The following is a 21,606-nucleotide window of genomic DNA, read 5'->3' on the forward strand; positions in this document are numbered from 1 at the left end:
CCACACCCGGGTTTTGGGGTGCGGACTCCAATTCCCGGCATCCCCCGCCGTTCCGCCCTCGCCTCTTCCGGCGGCGCGCGGGGCCGCGGGGCCGCGCCATGAGCTCAGGTCAGGAGCCGGGACCGGGATTGGGATCGGGATCCGGGAATGGGATCGGGAATGGGATGAGGGGTCGGGATCAGGGACCGGGAGCCCCCGAGTGCCCGGAGCGCCGCCGGGGCCGCTCCAGCCCAGCGCGGGGGGCGGGACCGGTGCGGCTCCAGTGCCATTTATCCCATTTATTGCCATGTATTCCCATTTATTCCCATGTATTCCCATTTATTCCCTTTTTTTTTTTGCTTTATTATTTTGCCTTTCTTCTAAAATTTTGGTTTATTCCCATGTATTCCCATGTATTCCCTTTTTTTTTTTTGCTTTATTATTTTGCCTTTCTTCTAAAATTTTGCTTTTTTGATTTGCCTGATTATGCTTTGTTTATTTTTTAAATTTTGCTTTATTCTGTCGCCTTTTTGTAAAGATGTTGTATTTTTATTTTGCTTTAATTCTCTATTATTCCGCTTTATTTTACTTCATTTCATTTTATTTTGCTTTTTTGCTTCCTTGTTTTGCTTTCATTTGTGGCTTGGTTTTTTACTTTCAGGTTTTTATTTTACATTTGGCGTTATTTTGCTGTAGTTTTGTTTCCTAACTTTGTTTTTCTGCTTTTTAATTGTGCTTTATTTTGCTTTTTCCCTTTGCATTGTTAGTTTTTTCACTTCATTTCTCTTTAGTATTTTCCTTTGTTTTTTCGTTTTCATTTTTCTCCTATTTTTACTCCAATTCATTTTGGTTTTTATCTTTTGCTTTATTTCACTTTTTATATTCTATTTCTCTTTTATTTCACTTTATTTTGCTCTTTTATTTTGTTCCGTTTCTCTTTTATTTCACTTTATCCCCTTTGCATTGTTAGTTTTGTCACTTCATTTCTCTTTAGTATTTTTCTATATTTTGTTTTTTCATTTTCATTTTTCTCCTTTTTTTACTCCAGTTCATTTTGTTTTTTATCTTTTGCTTTATTTCACTTTTTATATTCTATTTCTCTTTTATTTCACTTTATTTTGCTCTTTTATTTTGTTCCGTTTCTCTTTTATTTCACTTTATTGGACTTCACTTCCCTTTTTTTATTTTGCTCCACTTCCCTTTTTATTTCACTTTACTTCCCTGTTTTATTTCTCTTTATTTCCCATTTTTATCTCACTTTTTTTCCCGGCACCTCCTGGCTCTGCATCCCTCGGGAATTCCAGCCCTGGGAGCGCAGCCGTGGATCCGAGGGGAAGGAATTGTGGGAAGGGCTGCGGGGTGCTCCAGACCCCCCTAACCCAAACTCTCCAATCCCCAAAATGCCCAAACCCTCCAAACTGCAAGCCCCCATAACCCTCCACATCTTCCAAACCCCAAAACTCTCCAAACCCCAAACTCCCAAACCCCTCAAACCCTCCACATCCCAAACCCCTCAAACCCCAAACAGTCCAAACCCCAAAACCCCCAACCCCTAACCCCCCAAAATCCTCCAAACGCCAAATCATCCAAATCCTTCAAACCCCAAACTCCCGAAACCTTCTAAAACCCAAACCTCTCAAACCCCAAACTGTCCAAACCTGAAAATACCCAAACCCTCCAAACCCCTCCAAAGCCTCCAAACCTCCCAAACCCCAAACTGTCCAAACCTCAAACTGTCCAACCCCTCCTAACCCCCCAAAACCCCCCAAACCCCTCAAACTCCAAAGCCTCCAAACCCCAAACCATCCAGATCCTCTAAACTCCAAAACTCTCAAAGCCCAGACTCCAAACCCCTCAAACCCCAAACCATCCAAATCCTTCAAACCCCAAACCCTGCTGCGGATCCCCTCGGCCCTGCCACAGCCGCTTCCCACGGCTGGATCCCACCCAGAATTCGGGAACGCTCCCGTCCCTCTCCCGTGGGGATCGTGGAGAACGGGGTGGGGTTTGGGGTCAGAAGGACCTGTCACCCCTCAGATCCCATCCCGGAGCGATCCCAGGGTTTTGTTCATGGATGAACACAGAACGTGGTGCAGGGTGGGAAAAGGGCACCCGGGGTTCTGGATCCTTCCAGGGCTCCCAGCCGGGATTCCCGTTCCCAGGAATGCAGGAGCGGCGCTGCTGAGCGATCTTCGCCCCTTTCCTGCAGGGACTTTTCCTCCGGGCAGGGAAGGGCAGGGGGGACATCCCTGGGTGCTCTGGGAGTTCCATCCCTGTGGTGATCCCACCCAGATCCCCTGGATCCCCTGGGATCCCCCTCGCCAATCCCAATCCTGATCCGCAGCCGAGCAGCACTCGAGGGTCAAAGCTCCCCCTTTTTTCCCTGAGTTTGTAATTTAAGGATTGCTGGAGATGTTCCCCCCTGGTTCCTCACTTCCCATCAGGAATGCCAGGAGCACAGCCCCTCTTCCTATTACCTGGAATTACCCTCATTTACCTGGAATTGGGGGAAATGTGGGTTGGGGTGTGAAACCCCTGTTTTCCAGCTCACACCGCAGTGTGAGATATTCCTGGCACTTCCCTCCAGACTGGCAGCTGGGTTTGGGTGCCAGGGAACATCCCCCTGTGCCAGAAGGGTTGGAATGCCGGGATCTCGGCTGGCATCACCGGCACATGGCACAGCCCCACTCCTCACAGAGGAACTCTCCAAAAACCCAAATCACAACCAGTGCAGGTCTACGGGGCTGCTGGGAATTCCCAGGAGTTTGTTCCTCAGCTGTCTCAAGGGTTTGATGCTCGAGCGTGGATTTCCCAGCACTGGGGAGTCCCAGTCCTGGTTTTCCACATCCCCACCTTGGATCAGGCCTGTCTCAGCCTTTGTTCCTGCAGCCTTGGGCCGTTTTTCCGGGAGGACCCGACCGCCTGGTCAGATGAGTTTGCTCAGGATCGGTCTGTGGGATCCATGGGAAGGGCAGAGCGTCCCTGTCCAGCTGGGATTTCTGTGTGGGATCCATGGGAAGGGCAGCGTGTCCCTGGCTGGCTGGGATGGGTTCCTCTGGGATCCATGGGAAGGGCAGGAGAATCACCAGGATCTCAGCCTGACGCTGTGCTCGGCCGCAGGATCTCCCATCCTGGAGCCAAAGGCTCTGGAAGATCCTCGTGGGTTCAGTCTCACCTTCCGTGATCCAAACACTTCCTCACGTTGTCTCTCCTTCCCGGATTTTGCCTTATCCTGATTTTCCGTGTCCCCATCTCCCCGAGTTGGCCTTGCCAACCCCATCCCATCAGCCTCAGTGGTTGGAACGGAAACTTCCTTGGATGGAGCTTCCTGATCTTGTGTGCAGCTTCCAGCCGGTGTGGGTGGGTGGGTGGATGGATGGATGGATCCGTGGATGGATGACAGACGGATGGTGCTGCCCAGGGACCATCCAGCAGGAACCATGGGAGCAGCAGGACGTCTCCAGGCCCCCTTGAGGTTTGCTTGCTTCCCGAAAGGGGCTTAGGAAGGGCCAGGGCTGCCCAGGGAAGCTGATGGAGAAGTCTCTGGGAGCAGCATCCATCTGTTTTCCATGTGCACCCCTGCTGGGGAAGGGGCTGCCACTCGGATCCAAATCCTGGGACAAGGACCTGGCATTCCCAGCTGATCTCGCGCCAGGTGTTGGATTCCAATCCCATCCCAGCTTCCAGCTCTGCACCCCGGAGTTCGAGGGTTCACCCCCCCGCCAGGATGTGCAGTGGCTGTGAGAGCATCCAGAGCAGCCTCTTCCCAAATTTCCACCCGAGAGGACAGGGCAGGGACTGGACTCAGAGCCAGGCAGCTGCAGGGAATTCCAGGTGGGATTTTGGCTGTGCACATCCATCATCGGTGCGGGATCTTGGCTCCCGTCTTCCCCGGACCAGCCGGGCCGGTGCATCCTGACCCCTCTCCGGAATTCCAGCCTCCCCTGGCCCGTATTCTCCTCCTAATCCGTGTTTTAGCGGCGGAGCGGGAAGCAGAGTGCAGAGCTCTGTTCAGGGCTCCGGGGAAATTCCCGGGATCCGGAGGCGGAGAAGGGACATCCAGGAGCCCCCGCGCCGTGTTTGCCGACGAGGAGTGGCCTCGGTGCCGGGACTGCGGCGGCTCCGCTCCGATCTGCCCGGCCACGGCCGCGGGGACGCCGGGGATGGCGGCGCTGCTGGTCCCAGCCCGGCCGATCCGACCCTTCCCGACCCCATCCTGACCGATCCCACCTTTCCCGATCCCATCCCGGCCGATCCCATCCCGGCCGATCCCACCCCCACCGGGCGGCTCCGCTGGCGCTCCCGGCGGGATGAGGCGGGGTGAGTCTGTGCCGGGGCTTCTCCTCACCTGCCGAGCTTTGGGAACAGCCAGGATGGGAGCGGGAGGGGAGGGGAGGAATTCCCCGGAACGGAGCTGGAATCCCACGGAACGGGGCTGCGCGGAGCCGCTTGGTTCCTCCCAAGGATTTGTTGCTTTAGGATCGAGAAAAGCCGGGATGGTTCCGTTCAGGAGAGGGGCAGGCCGGGCTTCCCATTGCCCAGAGGCTCGGGGAAGGGAACTGGGCTGGTTTCAGGTTGTTTGGATACTTTTCCACCTCCTGCAGATCGCGGGAAAAGCCCTTGTGCTTTGTCCTGCCCTTGGGAAGGGCAGCACTCCCAGTGTCCCTGCAGCTGGAATTCCAGCTTTTTGCAGAATTTGAGGCTGGCACTGGGAACAGCTGACCCCTCCCTCCCTTTTCTTGGCTCCTCTGTTTTACTAAACCACCCCTCAGGCTCATCCCCCAATTCCTCCCCTCCAAACTTATCCTGTGGAGCAACACCGGCTGCAGGAGCTGGAGATGGATCCCCCTCCCCACCGGGATCACCAAAACCAGGGAATGGTTTTAATGAATGGCTTTTATTCCCTGCAGAGGAGCTTTGGGGTGGACAGCGAGCAGCAGGAATCCAGCCGGGGCGGTTTTTCCAGTGTAAATCCTCGAGCTGGTCTCGGTGCCCTCCTGGAAACCCAACCCCAGCCCAGGCAGGAAATATCCACGTGTTCCAGGAGTAGGAACAGCTCCCAGCTCCGTGCTTGTGCCTGTGCCACGTGTTGCCTCCCCACTGCTGCTCTGAGATCCCAGCCTTGGGAATGCCATGATCATAATCCATCCTGGATTTAGGGAATGAGCAGGCTCAGTGACTCCTGATCCATCCTGGATTTAGGGAATGAACAGGCTCAGTGACTCCTGATCCATCCTGGATTTAGGGAATGAGCAGGCTCGGTGACTCATAATCCATCCTGGATTTGGGGAATGAGCAGGTTCAACTTCAGGCACGGACGGTGGTGGTTGAGATCCCACCTAGGGAGATCCCAGGGATGATTCCTGATCCAAATTTTCAAGGCTGGGCTTTGGGGTGCAGCGGAGCCCGACGGGAATCGGAGCATGGTTGAAACTGGGAAATGTCAATTTTTTGGCAGCCAGGAGCAAACCCAAGGAACAAACAAGGAGCAAACGAGCTGGAAAAGTGGCAGGGAGAGCTGGCCTGGCTCCGGCCAACCCTGCTCCCTTCCCGTGCCCGCTGGGCTCCTGGGATAACGCCAGAATTCCCGGGGCTGCTCTGGCATCGTCCCCATGACCGTCACGTGCCCGGGAGGATGAGGGGGCAGCGATCCTGGCTGGATGGGCCAGGAGCCACCACGTCCTCCCGGGGCTGGCATCGCCGGGAGCCCGGCCCCGGGGCTCTCCGGCCCCTGTGCTGACCCTTCTCCGTGTTTCTGGTGGATTTGCAGATAGCAGCCGGCTGCTGGGGGCCCGGCGCCCCGGCTACGGGACACTGCAGCCGGACACAGACCCGGCCCACATGGTAGGTCTGGCCTGGGGGGTCTCCCACACCCACCCCAGGGCTTCCCACACCCCCAGGTGCTGCTTTTCCAGCCCCTTGGTATTCCCTATCTGGGGCTCGGTCACGCCGGGATTTTGGGAGTTCAGGGTTTAATGGTTGGTAATCGATTTTAGCTGATTTTATGTCTGAGCAGCCGGGTACACGTGATTGATTCCTGGTGATTCCTGGTGATTGATCCCCAGTGATTGATTCCCAGTGATCCCCAGTGATCTCCAGTGATTGATTCCCAGTCATTCCCAGTGATCCCAAGTGATTGATTCCCAGTCATTCCCAGTAATTCCTAATGATTGATTCCCGGTGATTCATAGTGATTAATTCCCAGCGATTCCTAGTGATTGATTCCCAGTGACTGATCCCCAGTGATCTCCAGTGATTCATTCCCAGTGATTGATTCCCGGTGATTCCCAGTGATTAATTCCCATTGATTGATTCCCAGTGATTCATTCCCAGTGATTGATTCCTGCTGATTCCCAGTGATTCCCAGTAATTCCCAATGATTGATTCCCAGTGATTCATAGTGATTAATTCCCAGTGACTGATTCCCAGTGATCCCCAGTGATCTCCAGTGATTCATTCCCAGTGATTGATTCCCGGTGATTCCCAGTGATTCATTCCCATTGATTGATTCCCAGTGATTGATTCCTGGTGATTCCCAGTGATTCATTCCCAGTGATTGATTCCCGGTGATTCCCAGTGATTAATTCCCATTGATTGATTCCCAGTGATTCATTCCCAGTGATTGATTCCTGCTGATTCCCAGTGATTCTCCAGTGATTTGATTCCCGGTGATTGATCCCCAGTGATTGATCCCCGGTGATTCCCAGTGATTAATTCCCATTGATTGATTCCCAGTGATCCCCAGTGATTCACTTCCAGTGATTTGATTCCCGGTGATTGATCCCCAGTGATGGATTCCCAGTGATCCCCAGTGATTCACTTCCAGTGATTTGATTCCCGGTGATTGATCCCCAGTGATGGATTCCCAGTGATCCCCAGTGATTCACTTCCAGTGATTTGATTCCCGGTGATTGATCCCCAGTGATGGATTCCCAGTGATCCCCAGTGATTCACTTCCAGTGATTTGATTCCCGGTGATTGATCCCCAGTGATTGATTCCCAGTGATTCATTCCCACTGATTGGTTCCCAGTGGTTCCCAGTGATCCCCAGTGGTCCCCTCTCCCGCAGGAGGTGACGGGCTACCAGCGCAGGGCGTGGCGGGTGCTGCTGTGCCACGCGGGCTCCGTGCTGAGCGCGGGGCTGCTCCTGCTGCTCTTCCACTGGAAGCCCAGCCTGGAGGTGCAGGCCAAGTGCCAGCCCTGTGCCCTGGGCCAGGCCGACTGGCTCATCATCAGGGTGAGTCCCACGGGAGCAAGCCTGGCGTGGGGTTCTGGGAGTCTGGGTTGGATTCTCTGGGTCTGGGGTGGGGTTCTGTGGGTCTGGGGTGGGATTCTGTGGGTCTGGGTAGGATTCTGTGGATTAGGAGTTGGATTCTGTGGAACTGGGGGTGGATTCTGTGGATACAGAGTTGGAGTCTGTGGATACAGAGTTGGGCTCTGTGGATTTGAGGTTGGGCTCTGTGGATCCAGGGTTGGATTGTGTGGATTGGGAATTGGATTCTGTGGATCCAGGGTTGGGTTCTGTGGATACAGAGTTGGATTCTGTTGGATCTGGGGTTGGATTCTCTGGATCTGGGGTTAGATTCTGTGAGTCTGGGGTTAATTTTGTGGATCCAGGCCTGGGCTCTGGGGATCTGGGGTTGGATTCTGTGGATCTGGGATCGGGCTCTGCCCCAGGTTCCCCACAGGACCCTGTGAATATTCTCTCTCCTTGTCCTCCTTCCTGTGTCAGACATCTCCTTTCCTCAAGCACCAGATTATTCCAGAAATTTATTACCATTATTATCATTCCTAGAATTGTCCCATTCCAGGAATCATTGTTATTCCTAAAATAACTCCACGTTTCCCCCTTCCATCCCAGCCTGCCTGGCTTGGAATTTCTCTTCATTGTCCCCAAACCTCATCCCCCACCCAGGATGGGTGGCCAGAGCCTTCCCAGGTTCTGGAAGGAGCTGGGAACTCTCCAGGCATTCCCAGTCCCCCATCCCTGTGTTTCAGGACCGCTTTGGGCAGTGCTTCACCACCAAGGTGCTGACGGAGCCGCTGGGCGAGGCCAGGTGAGCCAGGCTCTGTCCCTGCGGGGTGCGGAGCCACCCCTGGCTCTGGGGAGGGTGACTGAGCCTGGATGTCCCCGAGGGAGGGTGGCAGGCCATGGCTGATCCCCGATGTCCCTGAGGGAGGGTGGCAGGCCATGGCTGATCCCTGATGTCCCTGAGGGAGGGAGGCAGGCCATGGCTGAGCCCTGATGTCCCTGAGGGAGGGTGGCAGGCCATGGCTGAGCCCTGATGTCCCCGAGGGAGGGTGGCAGGCCATGGCTGATCCCTGATGTCCCTGAGGGAGAGTGGCAGGCCATGGCTGAGCCCCGATGTCCCCGAGGGAGGGTGGCAGGCCATGGCTGAGCCCTGATGTCCCTGAGGGAGAGTGGCAGGCCATGGCTGAGCCCAGGTGTCCCTGAGGGAGAGTGGCAGGCCATGGCTGAGCCCCGATGTCCCTGAGGGAGGGTGGCAGGCCATGGCTGAGCCCCGTTCCCCCAGCAGCCTGGAGCAGCACCCCGGGGCCCAGGCGGAGCGCAGGAGCAGCGTGGCCGTGGCGGTGCCGGACGAGGAGGAGAGCCGTGACACCGTGCGGCTGCACGACAAGGATGAGGTGGCACCGGGACCTTCCCCACCCCCAAGCCCTCTCTCTGTCCCTGGACACCCCACTTACGCCTCATTTTCCCATCCCTGTCCAGCAGAAGAACCTCCTGAGGTATTACCTATTCCAGGGAATGCGCTACGTGTGGCTGGAGCGGCGGCAGGCCTTCTGCAGAGTCAGGTACTCCCAGAGACCGGCATTCCTGCTCCCTCAGGATCCTCCTGGATCCTGGCTTGATTGCCAGGCCTGGAGAGGAATTGCTGTGTCGCATTCCCAGCTCCCTCAGGATCCCCCTGGATCCTGGCATTCCCAGCACCTCCTGTCCCTTTGTGCCTTATCAGGGCTCCCTAAAAACATAGGCCAGGCTAAATTAAGGGAATAAAATCACTTGTGTTTTTTGGAGGCCTTCAGGTACATTCCCTGAGACAAAACCCTCCCTCAGGGGCTGCACCCAAAAATGGAGCATGGCTCACAGGTTTTCACACTTTTATAACTTTGGTCCATTTGCATACTGGGGGTTAATCCTCCAATTCCAGCTTCAGGTAATGAAGTCATGTACTCCAAGTTTGCTCCCTGCAGCTCCCTTTTGTTTGGGGCCTGAGGCAGTGAGGTGTCCTTGATTGCCAGGCCTGGAGAGGAATTGCTGTGTCTGCCCAAAACGGGAGAACAGCAGCTGCCACTGCGTGTGGAGTTTGGAGTTCTATATTAAAGAACTGCAGGATCACAAATACATTGAAAATATAAAAGCTCAAACCCTGAGGCATCACCCTCAGCACTTCTGGGCCTCGGGAGCCATCCCTGGTGCCCTCGGGGTGCTCCCGGGCACAGGGAACCGGCCGGAATGGTTGGCAGGGCCGGACGCTCCCGGCTCTCAGACTGTGCCCCTTTTGTTGCCTTCCCTTGGCAGCCGTGGGCCGCAGAGAGGCCAAGGAACAGGGCACTCTCCCTTTCCAAAGGGTGGGTTTGTCCCGAGCCCTTGGCCGTGCTGTTTGTTCCACCCTTCCCGCTGGGTCTGACTCTCTCCCTGTTTTTCTTTGCTGCCCAGCGTCCTGGACGAGGGCTGGACCTGCGCAGAGCTGCACCTGTGCCGGGCCGGGCTGGACCAGCAGGAGCACGGCGCCAGGTGGGGGCTGGCAGCCTCCTGGGGCTGTTCCAGGGAGCAGGAAATCCCGGAGCCTCAGACCCCAAACTGCCGGGTGGGATGGAATTCCTGGGGTTGGCTTCTTCCTGGCTCCTCGTGGGGGTCTGGGCAGCATGCGGGGCCCTAGGGCTGGAAATGCAGCTTTTCCCAAGGATCAAACTCCTTCGCTCTTTTCCCAAGGGTCAAACTCCTTCCCTCTTTTTCCAAGGATAAAACTTCTTCCCTCTTTTCCCAGGGTGAAATTCCTTCCCTTTCTTTTCCCAAGGATGAAATTCCTTCCTTCTTTTCCCAAGCATAAAACTCCTTCCCTCTCTTTTCCCATGGTTCAAACTCCTTCCCTCTCCTTCCCAAGGGTAACATTCCCTCTCTGTCCTTCCCCCCCTCAGGAGGAAGATCTACGGCCCCAACCTCATCGAGGTGCCCGTCAAGTCCTACGCCAGGCTCCTGGTGGAGGAGGTGGGTTCCAGGCTGGCCTTCCCAAGGGGATTTTCCCAGGACAGATCCTTCCCCTGCTCCCTGTCCCTCTCTGGAAGTGCTTCCCAGCCCTTGGGAAGGAAGGAGAGGATGTGGGGGGGAAGATAGAGCTGTGGAGGGGACCCTTCCTGTCCCTCTGGGCTCAGACAGGAGCAGCCCCCGGGGGTTGTGGAGGTGGCTGAGCATCCTTGGGAGCAGCATCCCTAGGGAATTCCAGGGGGGATGGAGGGTTTGGGGGCTGCCAGCCCCAGGGAAGGGCATAGGGAAGGGCTGGATTCTCCTCTGCATCCAGGAGCCTGGAAGGCTCACGATGGGCTGGAGGAAGCTTTTCTTCCTCCAAGGAGCCTGGAGAAATTTCTCCCACCTGGAAATCCCATACTGGGATGGAGGAAGCTCTGCCCATTTCCAGGAGCCTGGAAATTGCATGATGGGATGGAGAAAGCTCTCCCCACCTCCAGGAGCCTGGAGATTCTATACTGGGCAGGAGGAAGCTCTCCTCATTTCCAGGAACCTGGAAATCCCACGATGGGCTGGGGGAGGTTCTCCCACCCCAAGGAGGTCTCCCAGTGAGCTCCCAGACCTGTTTTTTCTCCTTGTTGCAGGTGCTCAACCCCTTCTACCTGTTCCAAGTGCTCAGCATGGTGCTGTGGGTGTGCGATGCCTATTACTACTACGCCGCCTGCATCTTCCTCATCTCCACCTTCTCGCTGGGGCTGTCGCTCTACGAGACGCGCAGGGTGCGTGGGGGCAGCTCCTCTGGGGCCACAGCCCCACGAACAGCCCCACTCCGGGCTCTCCCTGTCCTCTGTCCCTGCTTCCGAGCCCCCCAGGCCGTTTCTAGGGATGGTTTCCCGTGTTTTGGGTGAATTCTGACCTCTGCCTCCTTCCCAGCAAAGCACCACGCTGCGGAACATGGCCAGGATGTCCATGGGGGTCCGGGTCCGGCGGCCTGGAGGAGGTGAGAGGGAGGATTTTTGGGATGGTGGCTGGGATGATGTGTCCCTTTGGGATCCTGGTTCTGCACCAAAATAGTATTGGGATGTGTGGGAATAGTGTTGGGATACACAGGAATAATGTTGGGGTACATGGGAATAATGTTGGGATACACAGGAATAATGTTGGAGTACATGGGAATAACCATATGATATATGGGAATAATGTTATGAAACACCAGAGTAATATTGGGATGTGTGGGAATAGTGTTGGGATACACAAGAATAATGTTGAGATATGTGGGAATAATGTTGTGATACATGGGAATAATGTTGGGATACACAGGAATAACCTTATGATATATGGGAATAATGCTATTATGCATGGGAATAGTGTTATGAGACACCTGAATAATCTTGGGATGTGTGGGAATATTGTTGGGATACATGGGAATAACAATATATGGGAATAATGTTATAAAACAGGAATGATGTTGGGATACATAGGAATAACAATATGATACATGGGAATAACAATATGATACATGGGAATAACGTTATTATACATGGGAATAATGTTGGGATACATGGGAATAATCTTATGAGGCACAGGAATAACTTTGGGGTCCAATTAGTAAAAGATGCCTCTGCCCAAATGAAGGTGCAGACAAGACCATAATCCAAAGCCAATATGGATTTAATTTAACAGGGGATTTCAGGGAAAGAGAGAGAGAGACTTTGATTACAAGGATAATCCCCCATGAATCCCTGCCCTGTCCCACCAGCCCTTTTCCTCCTGTTCTTCTGAGGTTCCATTTGTCACACAGCCCAAATCTTGGCTGTCCACGGGTGTTTGTGCCATTCCCTGTGATTGGAGTGGTTGGGAATTCTGGTCTGGATCAGCTCTCCCCACACCTGGATCTCAATTTCCCATCTCCAGGGAATTAACCCCTTCCTGTTTGCTGCCTTATCCCATGGGGATTCCTTCCCTGGTGCCTGGAAATGAGTGACCCTCATTCCCCAATCTCTGAGGGGGTTCTCCAGGTGTCTGGAGATGAGTGCCCCCATTCTCCAATCCCTGAGGGGATTCTCCAGGTGTTTGGAGATGAGTGCCCCCATTCTCCAATCCCTGAGGGGGTTTTCCAGGTGTCTGGAGATGAGTGTCACGCCATTCCCCAATCCCTGAGCGGGTTCTCCAGGTGTCTGGAGATCAGCTACCCCGTTCCCCAGGCCCTGAGCAGGGTTGTTTTCCAGAGGAGCTGGTGGTCAGCTCAGCAGAGCTGGTGCCTGGGGACTGCATCCGGCTGCCGGCGGCCGGGGCGCTGCTGCCGTGCGATGCCGCGCTGCTGACCGGCGAGTGCATGGTCAACGAGAGCCTGCTGACCGGTGAGAGCCCTTCCTGCACGCTGGGGTGGCTGCCTAGAGCAGAGGCCAGACAGGGGTTAAGAGGACAAAGTGGGTATTTATTGAAGGCCTTCCATGGATACACCTTGGGCAGTCAGAAACCTCCAAGGCTACACCCAAAGTGGACAATGGGCACGAGTTTTTCAGACAATTACAAATTTTTAACCCTATTTACATATCAGGGGTTAATGCTCCAATTACAGCTTCAGGTAATGAAATAATTTACTCCCAGTTTGCTGGCCCCCAACTCATTTTGTTTATACTTTTCCAGGCCTGAGGCTGGGGGGTGTCCTTGAGTTGCAGAGGAATTGTTGTGTCTGACCAGAACGGGAGAGCAGCAGCTGACAGAACAGGCTGTGTGGAGTTTAGAGTTAGGCACTAATGCAGCACAGGATCTGAAAACTACAAAAGCTAAAATCCTAAGGCATCACATTCCCATGGGATTCAGTCAGAGCCACCTTCCCACCCCGGCCTGCTGGCCCCTGACCCCCCCTGGGGTGACAATCCCCCCCTGGAATGTTCTGGGCAGGGGAGAGCGTGCCGGTGATGAAGACGCCGCTGCCGGCGGGCGGAGCCACGTACTGCCCCGAGGAGCACCGGCGGCACACGCTGTTCTGCGGGACACAGGTCATCCAGGCCAAGGCCTACGTGGGCGGGGAGGTGCTGGCCGTGGTCACCCGCACAGGTGAGGGCGTGGGGGATAATCCGGGATGAGGCCCAGGATGAATCCGTGCCCTTGGGAGCAGTTCCATTGTGACCTCCTGCCTGTCCCACAGGGTTCTGCACGGCCAAGGGGGACCTCATCAGCTCCATCCTCTACCCCAAACCCGTGAGCTTCAAGTTCTACAAGGACGCCGTGAAGTTTGTGCTGTTCCTCGCCATCCTGGGTAGGTCTGGGTGCAGAGATGCATCCTGGAGCAGCCAGATTCCTTGGAATGGAATTCCATTCCAGCTCCCTGCTGTGCCCTGCTTTGTAACTGAGCCCCTTCTCCCCCTGCACAGCTCTCATCGGCACCTTGTACAGCATCCTCATCCTGGTTAGGAACCAGGTAGGGCTGGTGGAGCAAGCGGGAGAGCCCGCAGGGATCCATCCGGGGAGGGATGCCCACCCAAGTTCCTGTTCCTCCCCTCCCAGGTCCCCGTGGGACAAATCATCATCCGCGCCCTGGACCTGGTCACCGTCATCGTGCCGCCAGCGCTGCCGGCCGCCATGACCGTGGGCACCATCTACGCCCAGAACCGGCTGAAAAAACAGGGAATCTTCTGCATCAGCCCCCCGCGGATCAACCTGTGCGGGAAGATCCGCCTGGTGTGCTTTGACAAGGTGAGGCGGGCCGGGCCGGCGGGCCGGGCGGGCGCCGGGGCTCCCCGGACCCACCGCGCTGTGCCCGCAGACCGGGACGCTGACCCAGGAGGGGCTGGACGTGTGGGGCGTGGTGCCCCTGGAGCAGCAGCGCTTCCTGCCCATCGTGCACGAGCCCCGCTGCCTGCCCGCCGGCGCCCTGCTCTACGCCCTGGCCACCTGCCACGCCGTGTCACCGCTGCGGGGACAGCTCGTCGGGGACCCCGTGGACATCAAAATGCTGGAATCCACCGGCTGGGTGAGGCGGGAGCTGCGGGGCTGGAGAGGGAGGCGTTGGGAATCTTGGTGATTCTGGGCCCTCTGTGGGTGGAGGAGCTCAGCAGGGTTTTGCCCTCTTGGTTTCAGCGCCTGGAGATGATGGAGGAGGAGGAGGAAGGGGAGCTCCCAGCGTTCCAGCAGTTCGAGATGAAGGTCTTGGCCATGGTGAAACCTCCGCCAGAAGAGGAGCAGCCTCGGGATAGGGTAACCCCATGGAACAGCTCCCCACCCTTCTGCCTCCTGGAGGAGCTCCTGCCTCCTGGAGGAATTCCTGCCCGGCCCTGATCTCACCTGCTTTCCACAGAGGCACCAGGCCCCCCTGGGGATCCTGCGGCGTTTCCCGTTCTCCTCTTCCCTCCAGAGGATGAGCGTCCTGGTCAAGCTGCCCGGGGAGGCCTCGGCCCACGCCTACATCAAGGGCGCCCCGGAGATGGTGGCCAGTCTGTGCAGGAGGGAAACTGGTTGGTACTGGGAGGTGGGCTCACCCCCAATCCCACTGGCTGCATCCCTGAGGCTCATCCCCCAGGGAATTATCCTCAGGAATGCTGTGGGGCAGCTCCCAAAGGCTTTGGGGTAGCTCCAGCCACGGGAGGGAAAGGAAACAGGAGCCAGAAGATGGGGAATGGTGCTGGGTGCTTCCTCCAGCCCATGCTGGCATCTCCAGGCTCCTTGGGGTGGGGAGAGCTTCCCCCAGCCCAGTATGGAATCTCCAGGCTCCTTGGGGCTGGGGGCATCCCCTAACCCATGCTGGGATCTCCAGGCTGTTGGGGTGGGGAGAACTTCCTCCAGCCCAGTATGGGATCTCCAGGCTCCCTGAGGAGCAGCTCTCATGAGCACCCAAACCCCAGAGCTCTGTGTCCCCTCCCGGAGCCGGGGTTCCCTCAGGAGCTGTTCTGGCCTCGCTTTTCCAGTGCCCCCGGATTTCTCCCAGGTGCTCCGGCACTACACCACCGACGGGTTCCGGGTCCTGGCTCTGGCCTGCAAAGCCCTGGGCACAGTGGCCACCTTCGAGGAGGCCCTGCAGCTCCCCAGGTTGGTGCCAGTGCTCCCTCTCTCCACCTCCTCACTCGCTTTTGCGTTTTCCAGGATCCCCTGCAGGGAATTCCTCCCTTATCCATATGGAGGGAATCCCTGGCTGGTTCCCAGATGGATTTTAGCTGCTCACACCCCTTGATCCTCTGTGCTGGTTTTGGAGGTGATGAAAGGCTCCTTGTCTCCCACCAGGGACTCTGTGGAGAGCAGCCTGAACTTCCTGGGGTTCCTGGTCATGAAGAATGTCCTGAAGCCGGAGTCTGCCCCGGTGATCCAGCTGCTGAGGAGCGCCAACATCCGCCCCGTCATGGTGACAGGTGACCCTGGGAGGGACCAGCACACGGGGCTCGGGAAGGGACAGCACACAGACAGTCCTGGAGGCATGCAGGACGCACATACCGTTCTGGGCAGTGTGCAGGGGGAAAGGGCTTTCCCACCAGGAGCCCCAGCCCAGGAACCCCAGCCCAGGAATCCCATCAGGAATCCCACCTCAGGAACCCCACCAGGAACCCTGCCCCAGGAGCCCTACTCTGGGAATCCCACCAGGAACCCCACCAGGGATCCCACCAGGAACCCCAGCATGACCCCCAGCAGGAATCCATGCCTGAAGCAGCTGTGGGGGCACCAGGAGGACTCCTGGGTCCTGGCTCTGTGCATCACTGCCCTCGGGATGCACGATCCACAGTGGGGCTCAGGGTGTGGACACGTTTTGGGTGGAAGAACTCATTGTTCTGCTGTCCATCCCCTAAATATTGCTGTGTTTGAAATCCCAAATTCCTTCCCTAATGCAGGGGGTGTAGGGACACCTCTGGGTGTTTTCCAGGCAGGAGAAAAGGGATTGAACCCACATTTCTTTGGGGAAGGGCAGGCAGGAGGTTTTGGAGGAAAGAAGAGGGAAGCGAAGCCATCACATGGCTGTGGTGGCCAGGAGAGGGGACACGGCAGCTTGGAGCTGCTCCTCTTGGCGTGGACATCCCAAAACCTCCTTGCTGATGACCCACGTGTCCCTGGCAGGGGACAACATGCTGACAGCCATGAACGTGGCACGGGGGTGCCGCATGGTGGAGCCCAGGGAGGGCGTGATCTTCGTCACGGCCTCGCCGCCCGGCCACAACAAACCTGCCGCCCTCAAGTTCGTCCTGGCCGAGCATTCCCAGGGCGAGGAGCAGCCCGAGGTGAGAGCCCAGGACACCTTTTGGGAGCCCAAACTGCCCAGGCACCCTGAAAGGTTTGGTTTTTCATGAAATCACAGAATTTCAGCATGCTTTGGGTTGGAAGGACCTTAGAGCTCATCCCATCCCATGGGCAGGGACACTTTCCACCCTCCCAAGGTGCTCTAAGCCCTGTCCAGCCTGGCCTTGGACACTTCCAGGGATCCAGGGGCAGCCACAGCTGCTCTGAACACCCTGTGCCAGGGTCTCCCCACCCTCACAGGGAGGAATTTCTTCCTAATATCTAAGAAATTGAGTCACTCAAATCCGGCTTTTTCTGCAGTCCTGGGAATCCCAAAATCCCAGAATGGTTTGGGTTGGGTTGGAAGGGACCTCAAAGCTCGTCCCATTCCATGGGCAGGGACACCTTCCACTATCCCAGGGTGCTCCAGCCTGGCCCTGAGCCCTTCCAGGGATGGGAAGGGGTTTTCCAGCATCGTTATCCTTGGAGGCAATTAAGGCTGTGATCCTGCTCCTCATAAAGCCATCCTTCAGGAGAGGTTCAGCTGCTCCTGCCTTTCCCTGGAGCACATCCAGGGATCCAGGCTGGAATGGCAGCTCCAAACACCTCCCCATGGACGCTGCCAGATCTGCTCCAGGCTTGGCTTGGATGCCTGGGTCAGCCCAGCCCTGCACCCCAAACAGCCCCACTGGGAACTGGGATTTTGGGAGCCATTCCCGCTGCTCCAGGCAGGTCCTGGCTCAGCCTGGGGGCCCCGCAGGGGTTGGGGCTGGAGCTGGAGCTGTTTCCTGGCAGGGCCTGCAGCAGCGGGACGGCTCCTCCCTCCCACCCCAGCACTGCCACTTCGCCCTCAACGGGAAATCCTTCCAGGTGGTCTGCGAGCACTTCTCCGAGCTGCTGCCCAGGGTGAGTCAGGCAGGGAGCCCTGGGGGCCGTGGGGAACCTTCCAGTGCCACGGGGAACCTTGGTCACTGCTGGGCATTCCCAGTTCCCTGATGGATATTCCCAGTGCCCAGCTGGGCATTCCCAGTTCCCTGCCCCCCGGGAACGCTGACGGATCCTCCCGTTGGCAGATCCTGCTCCGGGCCACCGTGTTTGCCCGCATGCTGCCCGAGCAGAAGACCCAGCTGGTGTGCAGCCTGCAGGAGCTCAAGTAAGGCCCAGGGGATGGATCCCAGGGGATGGATCCTGGAATTATGGGGTGAACGACGTTGGGAGGCCCCTCAAACATCACCTGGTGGCACCAATGCCATGGGCAGGGACACTTCCACCAGGTCCAGCCTGGAACAGGGCATCCATGGGTTCTCTGGGCTGAGCCAGGGCTTTTCCCATTCCCTGAGGAATGTGGGCTCTTTTTCCTGTATTCCCTGAGGAATGTGGGCTCCCTTTCCCATTCCCTGAGGAATGTGGGCTCCCTTTCCCTGTTCCCTGAGGAATGTGGGCTCCCTTTCCCATTCCCTGAGGAATGTGGGCTCCCTTTCCCGCAGCTACTGCGTGGGGATGTGCGGGGACGGTGCCAACGACTGCGGGGCGCTGCGGGCGGCCGACGTCGGCATCTCCCTGTCCGAGGCCGAGGCGTCGGTGGCCTCGCCCTTCACCTCCCGCTTGGCCACCATCGAGTGCGTGCCCAGGGTCATCCGGTGAGCGGGGAGAATCCTGGGAATGCGGGGGAATCCCGGGAATGCCGCAGATCCCTCCCGGGGAGGGGTGGCCGGTGGTGACGCCGTGTCCCCCCCCAGGGAGGGCCGGTGCTCCTTGGTCACCTCCTTCGGGGTCTTCAAGTACATGGCCCTGTACAGCCTGGTCCAGTTCGTGTCCGTGCTCCTGCTCTACACCGTGAGTCCCACCCCAAATCCCTGCTTTTCTCAGAATTCCTGGGGCACCGATGCCTTATGGGGCTACCCTAAAACATAGGCCAGACCAAATTAAGGGAATAAAACATGGGTGTATTTACTGAAGGGCCTTCAGGTACAGCTCAGGCAGACAAAACCCCCCAGGGGCTGCACCCAAAAATGAACCACGGGTCACAGGCTTTCACACTTTTATAACTTTGGTCCTTTTGCGTATATGGGGGGTTAATCCTCCAATTCCATCTTCAGGTAATGAAGTCATTTGCCCCAAGTTTGCTCCCTTTTGTTTAGTCTTTCGAGGCCTGAGGCAGTGAGTGTCCTTGATTGCCAGGCCTGGAGAGGAATTGCTGTGTCTGCCCAAAACGGGAGAACAGCAGCTGCCACTGCGTGTGGAGTTCGGAGTTCTACACTAAAGAACTGCAGGGTTAAAATACATGGAAAATATAAAAGCTCAAATCCTGAGGCATCAGCCCTGCTGGCTCTGAGCCTGTCCCTCCTCCGCAGATCAACACCAACCTGAGTGATTTCCAGTTCCTGTTCTTCGACCTGGTGATCACCACCACGGTGGCCGTGCTGATGGGGCGCACGGGGCCGGCGCCGGCGCTGGGTGTGCGGCGGCCGCAGGGAGCCCTGATCAGCGGGCTGGTGCTGGGCAGCCTCCTGCTGCAGACAGCCCTGCTCATCACCGTGCAGGTCCTCAGCTACTTCATCACCGTCTCACAGAGCTGGTGAGGGCCCCCACTCCGGGAATCGTGGGATTCAGTGCTGGAAAAGGTCATCGAGTCCAACTGTCAGCCCCTGTTTGCCACTAAGACCCAAGTGCCAGATCCACGGGGTTTTTGGACACTTCCAGGGGTGGTGATTCCACCCTCCCCTGGACAGGCTGTTCCAGTGCTTTGCAGGCCTTCCCATGAGGAAATCTTTCCCAATATCCCACCTGAACCTGCCTTGTCTTCCTGAGGGTTTGATGATGGGGACAGCACTGAGGTTGTGTCAGAGCCCAGGGTTTGTCCTGGGATTTGGGATCTGGCAGCAGACAGGGAACCATGGAATGTCCTCAGCTGGAAGGGATCATCCAGTCAAACCCCTGGCCCTGCACACACATCCCAACAATCCCAGCCTGTCCAGACACTCTTGGAGCTCTGGCAGTCTCAGGGCTGGGACCATTCCCTAGGGAGCCTGGGCAGTGCCCAGCACCCTCTGGGGAAGGGCCTTTCCTGACCTCCAACCCAAACCCCCCTGGCCCAGCTCTCATTCCCAAGGGATCTATCCCTGCTCCCAGAGCAGAGGTTGGAGCTGCCCCTGCTCTTCCCAAAGTTGTAACTGCTGGAGAACAACGGGTGGTGTCCAGCCTCCCTTGGCCTCTCTGCTGACCCTGTCCTGTCCCCCGGCCCAGGTACGTCCCCCTGAACAGCACGGTGACAGCGCCCCAGAACCTGCCCAACTACGAGAACACCGTCCTGTTCTGTGTCACCGGCTTCCAGTACCTGATCCTGGCCGTGGCCATGTCCAAGGGCTACCCCTTCCGGGAGCCGCTCTACACCAACGGTGAGGACACGGGGACACCCATGGGACACACAGGGGGACACCCACAGGACACTCACGGGGACACCCATGGGGGCATCCACAGGACACCCATGGGACGCTCACGGGGACACCCACAGGGAAACCCATGGGACACTCACGCGATGTTGTGCATGGGGACACCCACGGACACCCATGGGACACAGGACACCCACAGGGCACCCACGGGACACCCATGGGACACCCACGGGGACACCAAGAGCCACCGGCCCTCCCTCCCCTGCCCCTCACCCCACCCCCTCTCACCCCCAGTGCTCTTCCTGCTCGTCCTCGTCCTGCTCTTCGGCCTGATGATCTGGCTGACCCTGTACCCGCTGGGCTTCCCCAAGTCCCTGCTGAAGCTGCAGCCCATTGAGGATTTCAGTTTCAAGCTGCTCCTCTTGGGCATTGCCGCCCTCAATTTCTTCGCCGCCTTTGTGCTGGAGGTGGGTCAGGGGGGCTTTGGGATGGGGCATCCCCCTGGAGTGTCCCCAGGTGGGCACAGGGCTCTCCTGTCCCCCCTCAACCCCGCTTCCCTCCTGCTCTGACCCCAGACCGCCTTGGATCACGGCTTGCTCGGCTGTTTCCGAAGGCTGCGTCGGAAAAAAGCCTCCAAGAAGCTTTTCAAGAGGCTGGAGAAGGAGCTGAGCCAGCAGCAGCCAGCCTGGCCACCCCTGGACCAGCCCCTCTTTGCCACACCCAGGATGTCCCTGGCCGTGAGATAGCAGTGCCAGCCGTGCCTCTACCCCAGCCCTCGGACACTTCCTTAATTTATTTATCCCAGGAAAAGCAGGGATGTGGCGGGTGGGATCCCTCAGATTGCAGATGGGAATCCCATGGCCACAGTGATCCCGTGGACACACTGATCCCGTGGCCACAATGAGCCCATGCCCACACTGATTCCCTGGCCATATTGATCTCTGATCCCACAGCCACGCTGATCCCATGGCCATGTGATCCCACAGCCATGGTGGTCACATGGCCACCCTGATCCCACAGCCACACTGATCCCATGGCCATGGTGATTCCCTGGCCACGCTGATCCCACGGCCACACTGATCCCGTGGCCATGGTGATCCCATGGTCACACTGAGCCCACAGCCACTCTGAGCCCACAGCCATGGTGATCCCATGGTCACACTGATCCCATGGCCACGCTGATCCCACGGCCACACTGATCCTGTGGCCATGGTGATCCCATGGTCACTCTGAGCCCACAGCCATGGTGATCCCATGGTCACACTGATCCCATGGCCATTCTTATTCCATGGCCACACTGAGCCCATGGCCACACTGATCCCATGGCCATGCTGATCCCATGGCCACGCTGATCCCATGGCCACACTGATCCCGTGGCCATGGTGATCCCATGGCCACGCTGATCCCGTGGCTACACTGATCCTGTGGCCGCAGCCCAGAGGAGCAGGAGGTGGAGGAGGAACGGGCGAGAAGAGCCAGAGGAGGAGGAGGATCCAGCATGGCTCTTCCTGCAGGATTCCCCCCACTCCCACCCTGGCCACCATGGCCAGTTGGGCCTCTCGTGGCCTGCCCAGGCCACCAGGAAGGGGGTCCCTGGTGTCCCCAGCACCCCCAGCTGTGTCACTGTGAAGCCCCAGTCCCCTCTAGATGTGTAGGGAGTTTACAGTCCCCGTTCCCAGCTTGCCGAGGCTGCTGCTCCATCCCCAGCGCCTGGGCCCCTTCTCCGCTTGGAATGCTCGGGCAGAGCACCTCTGCTTGGGGATGGGACCTCTGTAGCATTACAGACCCCACAAATTCTCTATTTTTTAACTCTTCCCCGTCGGG

The 21,606-nt window shown here is 57.3% G+C and overlaps 1 protein-coding gene across 4 annotated transcripts; it reads left to right on the forward strand.

The window, feature by feature from the left end:
• Positions 1 to 77: 77 nt before the first annotated feature.
• ATP13A2 (ATPase cation transporting 13A2) lies at positions 78 to 20,894 on the forward strand. Of its 4 annotated transcripts, none has more exons than XM_041419675.1 (29): positions 78 to 108; positions 5,750 to 5,823; positions 7,049 to 7,216; positions 7,978 to 8,036; positions 8,514 to 8,625; positions 8,711 to 8,793; positions 9,659 to 9,736; positions 10,141 to 10,210; positions 10,831 to 10,965; positions 11,120 to 11,186; positions 12,415 to 12,546; positions 13,094 to 13,249; positions 13,341 to 13,451; positions 13,567 to 13,613; positions 13,700 to 13,888; positions 13,959 to 14,165; positions 14,273 to 14,389; positions 14,490 to 14,646; positions 15,097 to 15,217; positions 15,410 to 15,534; positions 16,232 to 16,392; positions 17,186 to 17,296; positions 17,464 to 17,543; positions 17,878 to 18,030; positions 18,130 to 18,226; positions 18,745 to 18,968; positions 19,637 to 19,788; positions 20,077 to 20,249; positions 20,358 to 20,894. In XM_041419675.1, exons 1-29 carry the CDS (start codon positions 99 to 101, stop codon positions 20,526 to 20,528), a joined length of 3,540 nt encoding a protein of 1,179 aa, XP_041275609.1. In that variant the 5' UTR covers positions 78 to 98; the 3' UTR covers positions 20,529 to 20,894. The 4 variants fall into 4 exon arrangements, with proteins under 4 accessions (XP_041275609.1, XP_041275611.1, XP_041275610.1 ...); XM_041419677.1 differs by having other exon boundaries at positions 93 to 108; positions 8,714 to 8,793; XM_041419676.1 differs by having other exon boundaries at positions 93 to 108; positions 8,517 to 8,625.
• The last annotated feature ends 712 nt before the right edge of the window (positions 20,895 to 21,606 follow it).

Source organism: Onychostruthus taczanowskii, unplaced genomic scaffold, assembly GCF_017590055.1.
Source record: "Onychostruthus taczanowskii isolate IOZ18803 unplaced genomic scaffold, ASM1759005v1 scaffold61, whole genome shotgun sequence".
NCBI lineage: Eukaryota > Metazoa > Chordata > Aves > Passeriformes > Passeridae > Onychostruthus > Onychostruthus taczanowskii.

Excerpts from the sequence above, each read along its gene's own strand:
- ATP13A2 (XM_041419675.1), top strand. Across the intron at positions 8,037-8,513 it reads GAGCCGCTGGGCGAGGCCAG|CAGCCTGGAGCAGCACCCCG; the intron begins GTGAGCCAGGCT and ends CCGTTCCCCCAG. Across the intron at positions 17,544-17,877 it reads TGCAGCCTGCAGGAGCTCAA|CTACTGCGTGGGGATGTGCG; the intron begins GTAAGGCCCAGG and ends CCTTTCCCGCAG.